This window comes from Nothobranchius furzeri, chromosome 5 (assembly GCF_043380555.1).
Source record: "Nothobranchius furzeri strain GRZ-AD chromosome 5, NfurGRZ-RIMD1, whole genome shotgun sequence".
Taxonomy (NCBI): Eukaryota; Metazoa; Chordata; class Actinopteri; order Cyprinodontiformes; family Nothobranchiidae; genus Nothobranchius; species Nothobranchius furzeri.
The window spans coordinates 64614576-64628244 of NC_091745.1; the positions used below are offsets into that span (position 1 = coordinate 64614576).

The 13669-nt window shown below is 38.7% G+C and overlaps 1 protein-coding gene across 2 annotated transcripts in view; it reads right to left on the reverse strand.

Moving 5' to 3' along the window:
- Positions 1-13669, reverse strand: part of agmo (alkylglycerol monooxygenase) — a 99350-nt gene that overhangs the window by 45028 nt on the left and 40653 nt on the right. For both annotated transcript variants that reach the window (XM_070551008.1, XM_015949824.3), the window contains exons 5-10: positions 11979-12074; positions 7653-7719; positions 7468-7533; positions 3323-3402; positions 2795-2929; positions 314-430 (exon numbers count right to left, since the gene is read on the reverse strand). In XM_070551008.1, coding sequence (XP_070407109.1) covers positions 314-430; positions 2795-2929; positions 3323-3402; positions 7468-7533; positions 7653-7719; positions 11979-12074 — 561 coding nt within the window. The remainder of the gene's footprint in view (positions 1-313; positions 431-2794; positions 2930-3322; positions 3403-7467; positions 7534-7652; positions 7720-11978; positions 12075-13669) is intronic.

A 13669-nucleotide genomic window follows, 5' to 3' on the forward strand; every position in this document is an offset into this window, starting at 1 on the left:
GGACGCCGATCCGTCATTCTGTCAGGATGCTGGATGGAGCTGGTCTCTTACTGCTGGATAAGTACAGGATTCTACCGCGCCGCAAAGAAGCCACAACAAACTACTTAATTGGGTGAAATAATGTTGGCAAACAAACACACAGCATCAGGAAATATGAGGCTACGAGGCCTGGACCACCTTGCTGTATTGGCTGTTTACTACAACCTAAGTGTATCAGTTCCCCCACCGAAAATCACAAGTCCCATTCAAACAACAACAAAAAACACAATTTTACCCCAAGATAAAAATAAAAAAAACATTGAGAATTACATACCAGTTTGGTCTTGAACAGCTCATGGTAAGTTCCCAGAAGCATCAGGAAATGCAGCGCTCCGTAAACTTGTAAAGACGGAGACCAGGTGGGTTCATAAGGAACTTCCTTCCCAGTAACCTGCAAACGGACAATAAACATGTTTCATTTTAAACATATTTGTTTTAAACAAATTATCAGCATTTACATCTGATATAAATTCATTTTTATATCACCGTCAGGTTTGACTTTTATGAAGCCAAATAGGAAATGACAAAAATTGCAGTTCCAACCTCATCTGTTAGGGGCTGGTATCAAAACAGAGCAAGTTCCCATTGACTCCCATGTTAAAATGCCAATTTCACAGCAGAAATAAACATGTTTACAGCCTAATTCTAAAAACTTTCTAGGCTTAATAGATGTAGTTTACATTCATGACAACTCTGAGGGGGTGAATTTTTTTGTAACTTTTCTTTTTAAATGTAATTTAATGCTTAAAATTCAGAATAATTAATGAGCATGTCAGAGCCAGAGCTAGCACTGGGAGCTAGAGAGAACATAAAAAAAACAGTGGGAGAACAAATTTGAAAGCCACATAAACCAGGTTGTGAGAACCTGCGTTTTTTCACTTGTGCCGTCTGGCTAAAATCAAGCCTATGTTGTCTAGGACGCATCTCGAGTCTGTCCTGCATGCATTTGTTTTATCGCGGCTTGATTACTGCACTGTATGTTGGGCTGAGTCAGGCAGCACTGAAGAGGTTGCATTTGGTTCAGAACTCAGACTGATTGAACATGAAAACATGGTAGAATTTGTCTTCTCAACTTCTGTCTTTTAAAATCTACTTTTTTCAGGATTTGTTGTGGCTCTCCAAAAACGGTGAGGAATAAATGAAGGCTGGTTTATGCTTGACGCATCCATGAGGTCCGCACGACCAAATTAAGTAATTTTAGCAACCACGCCCATTCGCGTGGCCTCCGCATGGCCCAAAGTTTCCGCACTGCGCACCTAGGAAATTTTCTAACCATGCGGATGGTCCTGCATGGAAAAACATGGCAGAATGGCAAGCGCTCGTAGTGGTGGAGGTTTGTTAAGTACAGACAACTTTATGGTTCGGTCCGTAAAGATCACTGTGATCACAATATTGTTAATACTGTCACAGTTGGAAAATTCAAGGACAAAGTGAAAAAATGTTGTAAACAACAGTGATTTCTACTTCTACTATGGTGTAGTGTTGTATGCATGCCGTAGAGCCCTATGCTGCCCCCTACAGTTTGGGAGAATATTGGCTCACAATGGGAAAAAGCTGCAGATGGTAGGAAGGAGCCACAAACGCTGCAAGTTCCGATGCGCGTCTCATTTCCGTGCGGAATGTACGTGCATCAACCATAAACCAAGCTCAAGTCCTTCTGCATGACTTCAGTTGCTTATTAGAATCTTTTTGTGGTTAAAATAATAAGCAACTAAACCAGAGAGCTTTACGATAAATATGTGAACATTACGCAAACAAAAAATAAATAAATTCTCAAAACGACCCTGAAAAGGTTTTTCAGGCTTTTCAAGAATCAAACAGCCACATGTTGGACGTCCCACTGACGTCTCTGATCTGTGTATTCTCTAAAAGATAAGCAAAGCCCACTTCTTATCCTACTTCATTCGTTTCTTTCTTTCAACAGTCTCTTGTATAAAGGCAAACATTTTCTTTATATAGATTTATATAAACTTTTTAGATTTTTCCATTTGCAGAGTCCCCGTTTTGCCCTTAAAGGCACACTTGGAAGTTTTGACTTGCTTTTAGCACCCCCTAGTGTCCATTTAGTAGAACCAAAAGTGAAACTTATCCCCTCGCTGTGCAGTTGTCTTTTTAACACCTTAATCTAACTGCTGTATTGTCTCCTAGGCCTTCCTTAGTGTGTAGAGGAGTGATTCATCACTAAATAAAACAAATCGGCTTTCTTCATGATGTAAAACATCCTGAAAATGTGCTGGAAGCTGACTGCAGTGCAAACATTGCACATAATATCTGCAATAGTGCATGTCAGCTCCACCTTATTAAGTCCAGAAGGGACCAGCCATTCCCTCTGAAGTTACAAAGTTGCAATGTGGTTGCAAAGACAAAAGAAGTTTTCTTTCTTCTTCTATTAGCTCGCAGGGCTAATCTATGACACTAAAGGCATTATTTCAAAGAAAACCACTCAAGCATTCAGCTGGAACTTTTAATTTGAGCTCAAACACACACATACACACACACACACATTCACCGCATGCAGTTGTATTCCTGCAAACGATGGCTACAGACAGTAAAACTAAATTTATTGTGACGCATCAACTAAGGCTCTGCAGCTTTTATTTCATGTGGCACTTTCTTGTAAAACTTAAAAAATATATGAATCTTTCGAGCAGGAATGTTGTGAGTCATTTGGGTTTGTGTTTTTAGTCTGCGTGTCACAATGATTTGTACCAAAGCCATGGACTTGTTTACTTTTTTCTTCAGAAACGATGCAAACCTTGGGGTTGTCGACGTGGTCGCCAAGCCGAGCTTTGCCAGGTTTCCAGCTCGGCCCGTTGATGAAAGTTGACAATTTGTCCCCGATAGTTTTGTAGGTGACGGCTCTTTTCCACAAATACACATAGTAGTGCAGCTAAAGGAGACAGAAACCCAAGTCAGATAAATAAGCAATCAAACAACACGTAACTGATGAATGCTAACAGGCAATAGCTGCAATAATTCATCTTGAGCGGCTGAGTTTCTGCCTTCATTAGGAGGGACATGGCTCACGCTGCACCCTGCCAACGGCGAGGGCAGCAGAAGTAATTAGAACATTTACTTGGTATTTCATTCTACTGGCCTCTTTCACCTCGGCTGGGCAGTTTGTTTGGACTGGAGTAATAATGTTATGGTTACAGAAAGGCCCCTCTACCAGTGGGAGGAAACATGAGCTCAAACTTCATCTACAAATCGAGCTTGTTAAGAGACAGAGGTGAGCCGTTGGACTGATACCTGACAGCAACCTCATCAATGATGGCGAACCCACCTGAACAAAGATGATTTCAAATGTCCTGATGGGGAAAACCAGACCATAAATCACTTTATCCCTCTCTGCAGCAAAGGTACCTAGAACAGAAAAAATGAAACTGAACCTTCTAAATGACAGCTGTATGCACTAAATATGTTATTTATAATAATAATAATAATTCATAAGACTTATATAGAGCTCAAGTGGAGGAGTTTACGTATCTAAGGGTCTTGTTCACGAGTGAGGGAAAAATGGAGCGTGAGATCGCTAGACTGATTGGTGCTGGGTCTGCAGTGATGCGGGCGTTGTACTGGTCGATCTACGTTCCTACCCTCATCGATGGTCACGAGCTTTGGGTAGAATGAGATCAAGAATACAAACAGCCAGAACGAGTTATTTCCGCAGGTTGTCTGGGCTCTCCTTTAGAGATAGGGTGAGAAGCTCGGGAGGGGCTCGGAGTAGACCCGCTGCTTCTCCACATCGAGAGGAGCCAGTAGAGGTGGCTCTGGCATCTGGTTAGGATGTCTCCTGGACGCCTCCCTTGTAATGTTTTCCGGGCACATCTAATCGGGAGGAGACCCAAAGGAATGTTTCTCGTCAGGCCTGAGAACATTTTAGCATTCATGGAAGGAGCTGGACCAAGTGGCTGGGGAAAGGGAAGTCTGGGCCTCTATGCTTAGGCCAGGGGTATTCAATTCTGGTCCTGGAGAGCCGGTATCCAGTAGGGTTGGGTGTTGTTTGATTTTGAACGATTCAGATTCTGATTCCAGGTCATCGTTTCGATTCCGGTTCCTGTCAATTCCCGATTCCGATTCTTTCAAGACATGACATGTTTTACACGAGCCAGCTAACCACAGGTCCTATTTGATGAAATATTCTTAACTTCAACATGAATTTTAATTCTATGAGCAATAACATCACCTTCATTTAGACAAAAACCTGTTTTGGAGAAAAAAAGAAAAAGACTTGCAGCACAACCAGTGTGTTTGTTTCTGACCACAACCAAAGTCTGGAAGAAGCCTCTGGGCTGAGAGGCTAAATGTCTCCAACATATCCTGGAACATCCAGCTGTTTTCAGCTAAAACTCTCAGGATGATCATGTCCAGGATGACAGAGAAGTACACCTCCATGCTGCAGCAGCGTTCAGTCAGAACAGAAACTTAAATGTAGCTGCTGTCAGTAACAATCTAACAGATTTTAAACATTAAAAGACTCAACAGAAATAGTTCAGAAAGGAAATTTAAATGTTCACAACTTTGTGTGATTTATTATTATTATTATTATTATTATTATTATTTATTGTGGCAGAAGCTGGTGTTGTCCACCACAGAGAAGCTGCTCTAGCATGATGACTTTAATTATTCTACAGGTTATTGTTCAGCCTTCTGACGCGTGTGCACACACACACACACACGCACACACACACACACACACACACATACACACACACGAGTGTTGGTGAGCGGCTGCGTCTGACTGACTCCGTGTGTGTTTTTATTTGTGCAGTGAGACAAACTCACCTCACACTGTCCAGAGTTGTTCTTTAAAGCTTCTATTAAATCCACCGTGTTGACGTATTTTAACAAGTTTCCTCTACGCTGCAGGAATTAAAGTTTACATTACGGCGTAAAAGTTCGGCAGCCGCGTTTGTTTATATTTGCCCGCTGCGCACCAGGTGTGGGGAGGAGGACGGTGCTGCACACACAGCTGGTGTGATCAGCTCTGAAAAGTGTTGATCACAATTTGCACATCACGTTTATTTTTCACAGAGATCGGCCGCGGATTCGTCTTGCAGTCAGCATTCTAGGAATCGAAACTAGGAATCGAAATAAAAAACTTTGAACGATTCCGGAATAAACTAACAGTTGGTCCCGGTTCCAATCGATGCTCGATGCCCAACCCTGCACATTTTAGTTTTAACCCTGCTTTAACACATCTGATTTTAATCAGCAGGTGATTAACGGGCTTCTGCAGAGCCTAATGTGCTGCTGCACAGGTGATTCAAACACTGAATCAAGTGTGCTGGAGCAGAGAAACCACTAAAACATACCAGGCTGCCTGGCTTGGCATTGAATACGATGCCCTGGCTTAGGCGAATGCTTAAGGGGGTGGGTGGATAGATGGATGAGTTCTATAAACTTAGAAATGTGACCAAGATGTTTTCTGATGTTTATTGTAAGATGATTATATCAGAGTTGAGTCCCAAGGTTGAATACGTCTCTAAAATAAAACAAACATTATCAAACAGGCTAAACAAACATGAACATCGATTCTAATTAATCGCGTTGCAGACCCTGAACTGACTTCTCACTCTTAAGCTCCCTGGACTTTTTCTGAACTCAGTGGATCAGTGTTGAAATGGAATCACCTTTACACCTCATTAAAGCTCACTGCATTTGTGTTTTTGGTAAAGTTCAAACTAGAGCCCTGTGCTATGTTTTATTCCCGCTCCCATGGAATTTCTGACAGCTACATCCGCTCCTGGAATCGGTATATTGTACATCATTTCGGCACTCTCCTGCAATATTTGCATACGACCCCGCCTCCACTTGCAGACCCATCATTAAGAAAAAAGAAAAAGGGTGTTTGATTTCAGAAGAATAAGCTTTTCCATGTATCAGATTTTCCGTCTCTCTTTCTCTCTGGTGTTATACTCTCCAGTCTTAATTTCATTACCAACTACAGTTGTGTTCTCCTACCTTAATCCTACTGACAATTGTGGAACTGGTGAGCTACTTTTGCCGCCCGCAGCGGCCTTTTGACTGCCCACTCCAGCAAGATTTGCATTGGGTCCCGTGGCACCCCAGTCTCAATGCAGCTGAGGACTACAACTGTGCCATTGACTTGTTTTTGTTTTTATGCTTTTTAAAGTAAATTACTTTTTTAACTGTAATGTCCCATCTTCAATTTTATTCAATTTTCAAATTAACTCTCTAACTGCCGACCGTTTCCTGATCAGAAAAGCCTCTCGCTGCCAGCATTTTTTGAGTGTTTTACTTTTTTTTTTGAAGAGTCACAGAATGTTGTACTCAATAATTAAGTCAAACTACCAAAACAGAGAGTAGACTCACTTCTTGCATCAGGAAGAATCCGTGTGTTTCGAGTATTATCCGTTCTTTCATAATCCGTTGTCGAACTGTAATCGGCAGAAGCTTTTCCGATTCGCGACTTTTTTTTTTACAGCAGCGGCCCAAAACGATATCCTAACACACGGATTTCCTGCTTCCTGATCACGTGATGTGTGACGTACGCAGATGAAGATCGGCTTTAGAGCTGTGATGTTTGTTCTGGGCGTTTCTCAATGCCAAGGAACCTTACCTTGATGCCTTGGTCCCACCCCGGTTGTCTAGGAGAAACATCATCAGGAGCCAAGACGTGTTTCAATGTTTATGTTCTACCGAGGTGTGTGTTATCAACAGACATATGGCGTTCTCCTTTTGTTAGCCATTTAGCTAGCTGAGCAACACGGGATACACGGGAGGTGTCTTGTAGCCTAGCCTTGGTCAAAAATTACCCAGAATACGCCGCAGTATTTTCAAAAGAATGGCGGATCAGAAGCCGGCAGCAACTTCGGGGGCCAATTTCAAGTTTAAAGTAAGACAACTCATTTAAAATGTTTATTTATTTTTTTGATCCAAAGAAGTTATCTATGGTTGGTTAGTTGCTTATTAGTTGCAGCTTCGGTGGCTAGCGGGTAGTAACTGTAACTCGCTTATATATTTAATTTAACAAATATATACACAATTTAAAAGTAAAAGGCTCATTGTATATTTATATTGAAACTTATATGGATAAAATATAACGTTATCTCCCGTGTCACATGACGTTACATTACGTGATGCAAGTCTGATCTATTTAACCGTTTTCTTTGACCAAGGAAGGACAGTGTCCTCGTTAGCAAGGTGCCTGGCCTCGCAAGACATCGCCTCGCGAGGCCAGGCGCCTTGACATAGAGAAACACCCACGATGCGGGGGCTCGTTCCGACGCCTGCCCAGTAAAATATGCTAATGACAACTTTAGTTGTCAATGGCAGCAAACGAGTCAATCAGAGACAAAAATGGATTTTGTTAGTTATGATTAGTTGAAATAAATCAGAATTGGTTGACTATGGTATTAACAGGTCAGGTGTGTAGAACATTCGGATTTAAAATTTCTTGCTTACCAAATATTCTGTCCCAAATAATGAGAATTCCCCCGTAATTCTTGTCAATGCAGTAAATGTTCCTCCCTTTTGAGACAACAATAGATTACTGCAGATAATGAACTTATAATAATGTCAGGGCGATTATAAACATTACAGTTTTTATCATTTGTTTGTCATAGGGCAATGAAATAAAAATTCCTTACCGTGATGAACTCTGTGATGTTTGGGAGTGTTGAAGATCCACTCCAGGGGTCCAAGGTCTCTGATCAACTAAAAATATACATCATAATATTATATCATATTCAATGTTTCGGTACATTCAAGTATGTCACTCTAGAGGACTTTTTTAAAATTCCATTTTTCTATTCCTGGAACTGCAGATTAACATTTTAGGGGTTTTTTCTAGGTATAATTTGACTTGGCATTGAGAAGGATTGAATAAAAAAAATCGATTGCCATGGTTTTCAGTAACAATACTTAAAGCTGCTGGTTCTGGGATATGTTTTATCTAATTAAGGATTTTTTTTAACCGTTTAGTGGCAGTTTGTCCACTTGGTGAAGCACATTTTAGTGTTCGTATTTCACACAAATGCAAACTGTTTAATTGGGTAAAAAAATACAAACAACAAAACAAAAAGAAAATGAAACTGATAAAAAAAAGTTAAACATTCTAATCTTAAATCACTTTTATCCTAATATTAATAGTATTTTTATAGTTTATTTCTTAAATAATAATTAAAAAGTAAGAATAGATGATAAATGTTTTACAGTTTTAGTTTTCCTTTAGCGTAAAAGTTACTCTGTTAAATAGTTGAAAGTGCAAAGACCCATTGCGTCTGCTTGTTATGACAAGTATAAATTGTCACGAAAGGTGCAATATGTAAGAATGACATCCTGTGGTCAAATGTGGTTACTGCAGTATGTTTTTTTTTTTCAATCAAAGAGCGACTATCTCACTCCCGTTTCATGACTTTTGCCAGTTATTGATCAGCTCCAGAAGATTCTAGTTGACAAGCAAACATGACTCATACACAGTAAGTTGATAAGTAGATAAATTCATTATCATATCTGGTGCTAGCACTTCTGGGTGTTTTACAGTAAGGTGCACTTACCACACTTATTATGGTAGTATTAGAGGAAGTGTGGTTGTTTGCCGTCTTGCTGTTATAGTTCTGAATGACTCATTCAAGGGAGAAAAATGTCATGGTTGACTCATTATTCACTTCACACATACATTTCACTGTTATATTGAGTTGTTGGTAGAAAAAGTAGCTTGAGATACTTTCAGAGCCGACTATTTGCTCCTAATTAACCGTTAGCATTGTTAGTTCAACAATAGTGTCTAGCATGCTTTACTGATATTAGAGTAAAAACTAAAGAGGTTGTGGCTTCTTAGGGGTCCAAGAAATTACTTCAGATTCCAAGAAATAACTTCCCATTGACTGCCTTCACTTATTTTACCTGATGGTGTCCAATTACAAATGTCGGCACTGCAGCGTTAGCTTGACGCAAACAAAGCAACCTCTGGTTCACCAATTGTAAACAGTAACTGTGTCCCTCTATAGTTTTGTTGAAAGGATAAAAACTGACAACCTCCCAGCCGGCTGAGAAGGAAAGCTCTTTCAATGTAAACTTTCTTCCAGCATAATAGAGAAATTAGACTGTTTTGTGATTATTTCACTGTAAATTTTAAATAGTCATTAAATAGCTCTGATCAGTTTACTTTCAGGAACATAGAGGGACTGGTAAAATAACAGCTCCAGTAAAAATGAAAAAGTACAGCGAGTAACTGCTAACATTGGCATTTATTTTTGAAGATTATCAAGAAGAAGCTTCAGCCATTTGCTGCAGTTTACCGCAGTCCCACAGGGCTTATTTTTGTACAGTTCAAGTTTCTCTTTTGGTTTGTACTCAGATATTTTGATGGTTGACATCAGTACTTCAGGCCTCTCATTCTCCAGAAATGTGCAAGGGCTGAACAGAATTTCTCAGTGATTCATTATTTCCATGTAATGACTGGTGTCTGGCAGCGAAGCAGCTGAGTTTTATCTGAATAAAAGGGTCTCCGCCACTTTCCTCCAGCTCTGAAGCTGCAGCCAATAGCGTGTCAGTAAATTACACGACATAAAAAAAAGAAAGCCTATAAAGGAGGCATAAATTACATCCTCTCAGAAAACTGTGACAATTACGACTGCTTTCACTAATAGTGCACTAAAAGATGGAAGGTGTTCCAAATCCATTCGCTCCCTCAAACGATGGTGGGGATTGTAAACGTGATTTTCCCAGACACTTTAAAGGGAGACAGAGTGGTTCTGCTTCTGTTTGGAATCTTTCATAAAATCTCATTATTTTTTATTGAATACAGGTTCCACTTTAACACTGCCTCTAAAAGTCTGACAGAACACAGATTACTATTGGCACAAGGGAAAAGATGACTTAAACTACTTTTTTAAACATTATATTTAACTCTGCATCAGGGCCATTCAAAAGAAGAAAATAATCACTTACATATTAAAAAAAGGCGAGCAAAGACATGAAATATCCAAAATGCATTGTGTGAGCGGACATTCTTTTAGCACACACCATGCAGCTTGCATCTGAACAAAACATGTTATAAATGTCACAGAAATCCCAGCAGTTTGGGTAAAAGGATAACCCTAACCCTTAACCCACATTTTTTATAAGATTCTGATGTTTTCAGGTGCAGCTGTTTGAGACTCTTATTTTGAAAGACTGAGGAAATTCTATAACTTGTGTTGTGAACTTTCTTTGCACTCAAGGAAATATTCCAGTTTATATGGTTTAGCCAGAAAAAACAAACTCTCAGTTATGATATTAATAAAAATAGAACAAATGCAGTTGGATTCAGATGACCAATGAGAATCTTTCCAAGGAAATTCCTGAAATAACTTCAATAACTTCAATTCGAAATTCCACAACTCACAGTATTTGAACTTTTTTATTTAGATTTGACAACAATATTAATACGTCCTCCTTAGCATTTTATTTTGAGTGGCTTCATTTAAAAAATGGTGATTAAACAAGGCTTGTTTTTATTTATTAATTTTTAATTTGGTTTGACTGAAACAATGTGTGAATCTATCTCATTTTAAATATATTTAGTTTCTCCAAACAAGACATGTTCAAAGTGCTCCTTGAATATGGGTCATAATAATAGAAATCGCAAATTGTTTTAAGGATGGTATGTAAAATGCTATACAAATAGTTGGGTCTAAATATAGTTTACAGGTTTAATGATTTAGATTACGAGTTTACATTTCCATTTTCAATAAGACATTTTCACAAACACGCGAGCAAAAAATGCAAAAAAAAAACATCTAAATATTGATGAACTTGAACCCTTTAACTGGCAGCTCAACTACTTGGTAAATGCACTGAACTTACACCCTAAAAACAAATTCTTAACTAAAAAAAATTGTAAAAATAGGGAGGTTTGTGTAAAACATTGAACTATATTACGTTCCATTATGACTACTTTAACATTATTACCTTAGAGGATATGTAAGAAGTGAGAATGTCATGCTGTGGCCTATTTTGCTTGGCAAAAAAAATCTCTTTCTAACTGTTGTTCTGTGAAATAACTTCTGGTTCACTCCTGTTTACTGGCTTTTGCTCTTTCAACAACTCAAAAGTGTTTTGCTTGCCTGTGTTGGATTACAAAGCTCAGCAAAGACATGGCAACCTCACAAACTCAGATTGTGTATAGTGAATACCATCGGTGTGACCAAGTCACTGCTTTTCAAGTCACAAGTAAGTCACAAGTCTTTCCAGTCAAGTCCAAATCAAAGGCAACCAAGTTGAAGTCGAGCCCAAAGTCAATGATCTGGAAGTCCAAGTCAAGTCCAAGTCCTTCACTTTGAATTTTCAAGTCATAATCAAATCATCTTTCCAACTTCAATTTAATGACAATGACAATTAATACATTCCAGAAATAAAGCGTCTTACAGCTTCATTTATTTGCTCAAAGAAACAGAAAGTGCAACTGAAACTGATTATTAACAAAGTGCTGCTGCATTTAGCGGTACAAAATCAAACCCAGAATGAAGAATGATCTATGATTTTTGTCCATGCTATGCCATTTTTGTGCTAAAATATCAAATATGCTCAAGTCATCATCAAGTCAACAGATGCAAGTCGATTAAAGTCGCAAGTCATTGGCGTTCAAGTCCGAGTCAAGTCGTAAGTCTTTATAGATTGTATCAAGTCAAGTCAGAAGTCATTAAAATAATGACTCGAGTACAAGTCATGTGACTCAAGTCCACACCTTTGTTGAATACGTCCCTCTTTAGGTTTTTTGAAAGGAGGAAAACTACCAATTAAGCAGCCGGCTGAGAATGAAATCTGTTTAAATGTAACCTTTATTTCAACATAATTAGACATTAAAATGTTATGTTATTATTTCACTTATTTCTTACATATTGCCCCTTTAATTAAATGATTAACTTTAGTACAAATGAGCTAGAAATGGAAATAACAGTTTTTTCACAACACTGTTTGTGTGTTAATACCTCAGTGTGGATCCAGAACTGGTAGAGCAGATTTAATTGAATATGAACAGCAAAAACAGATGGAGGAACAGCCAAGGCCATCGGCAGGTAGAATACCTGAGATCAAACAAAACAGACACTATTAGGGATGTAAGAAAATATCTATATGGCAATATATTATGATATTTTTTCTAGCAATATTGTATCAATATTCAAAATTAGTGTATCTCATTTTTGGAAGACTTTACATGCAGACATTTGTGGATTTTCTTTTCTTTTGGTGCAATTCAAACGCTGACTGCTAGTTGGCTGCAGGGTGCAATGGGTTTTGTTTCCACCATTGAAATGTAAATCCCTCTGTTATGGTTCAGATACCTCATGTTAAACATGTTGAGTATCAGTTTGGACTGTTAATTAAATATTCCTACAATACATTCAGTGTAAAAAAATCGCTAATAACGTCTGAGTGAATGTATCGCAATATATCACGATATGTATCGAATTTCCAAAATGTCACCAATACATAACTAGTAACTTAATTTCCATTTGTTTAAAATGTTTTTTGAGTTATTTCCTTTGTAAAAGGAAAATAGATTCAAAAATGACATTTTTTACTGCAATAAATCAAATCAAAGTGGAACAAATTGTTTTCTTTATGATTTCAGTCTGATTCAATCTACTGATTAGGGGTTGCATGACTTAATTTTTTTTTAAAGTCGACCGTCAAGTAATGAAAATTGAGTCGACAACGTCATACACCTGAAGCGGCTAAAAGTGACGATGGGTGACCAAGCTAGGGCTGCTCGATTATGGCAAAAATAATAATCACGATTATGGTGACTGAAATTGAGATCACGATTATTTAGGACGATTTTTCAATTTATGTTGATTTTATTTGTTTTTATTCAGTCATAAAATTGCTCAGGGCACAATCAGGACAAAAATAAGAAACAAGATGATCACTAAAATAACTCCTGATTCCCAGTATAAAAAGACCAATATACTTATAGCTCATAGTTTATGACCCAAGGTCTATAGACCTTGGTTTAACTCATTTAAGTCTAACAGTACAGACCCAAATACCAATATCTTGCAAATACTGACAGCAAGAATTATACAGTGGCATTTATAACAAAACATGCAAATAAATTGATGTTCACAAAATGTTGCATAATACGTATTTAGTCGTGTCAATGTGCTGCTGGAGAGTGCACTAGCACCGTGTCCTCAGAGAGATTAGTTATTATTTATCAGCGTGAGGAACTTATTTCTACCTTATTTATAAACTATTTATTTACAAGTCCATCAATTAATGTAATAATTGTCCCAACCACAGCTGCACCCCCCACCCCCCAACCCGGTCTCACAGCAATCAGGGCAAGCTGCTCGTGTGTTTAGCACGCTGCACGCGCACATTTAGCCGTTTTAGTGGCTCAGGAGTCCGCAGGTGCGGTGTGTGTGTCACTCACTCTGGTTAATCCAACAGGGAGCCGGCTCCGAGAGCCGTTTCTTTAGCGACCGACACATCACTACATCATTCCCTTTCCTAATGTCCTGAAGAACGGTCCGGAGAGCAGGCGGAGTGTTTAGCTAACCTGCAGGAAATGTCGACGACAGTTATCCAGAAAGTAGCTAAGGGTTACCAGAGATGTTTCTGAGGTGTTCGCTAGGTACTTTTAAGTTAAAAAGTCAAGAAGGGGGTCTGAAAAGCT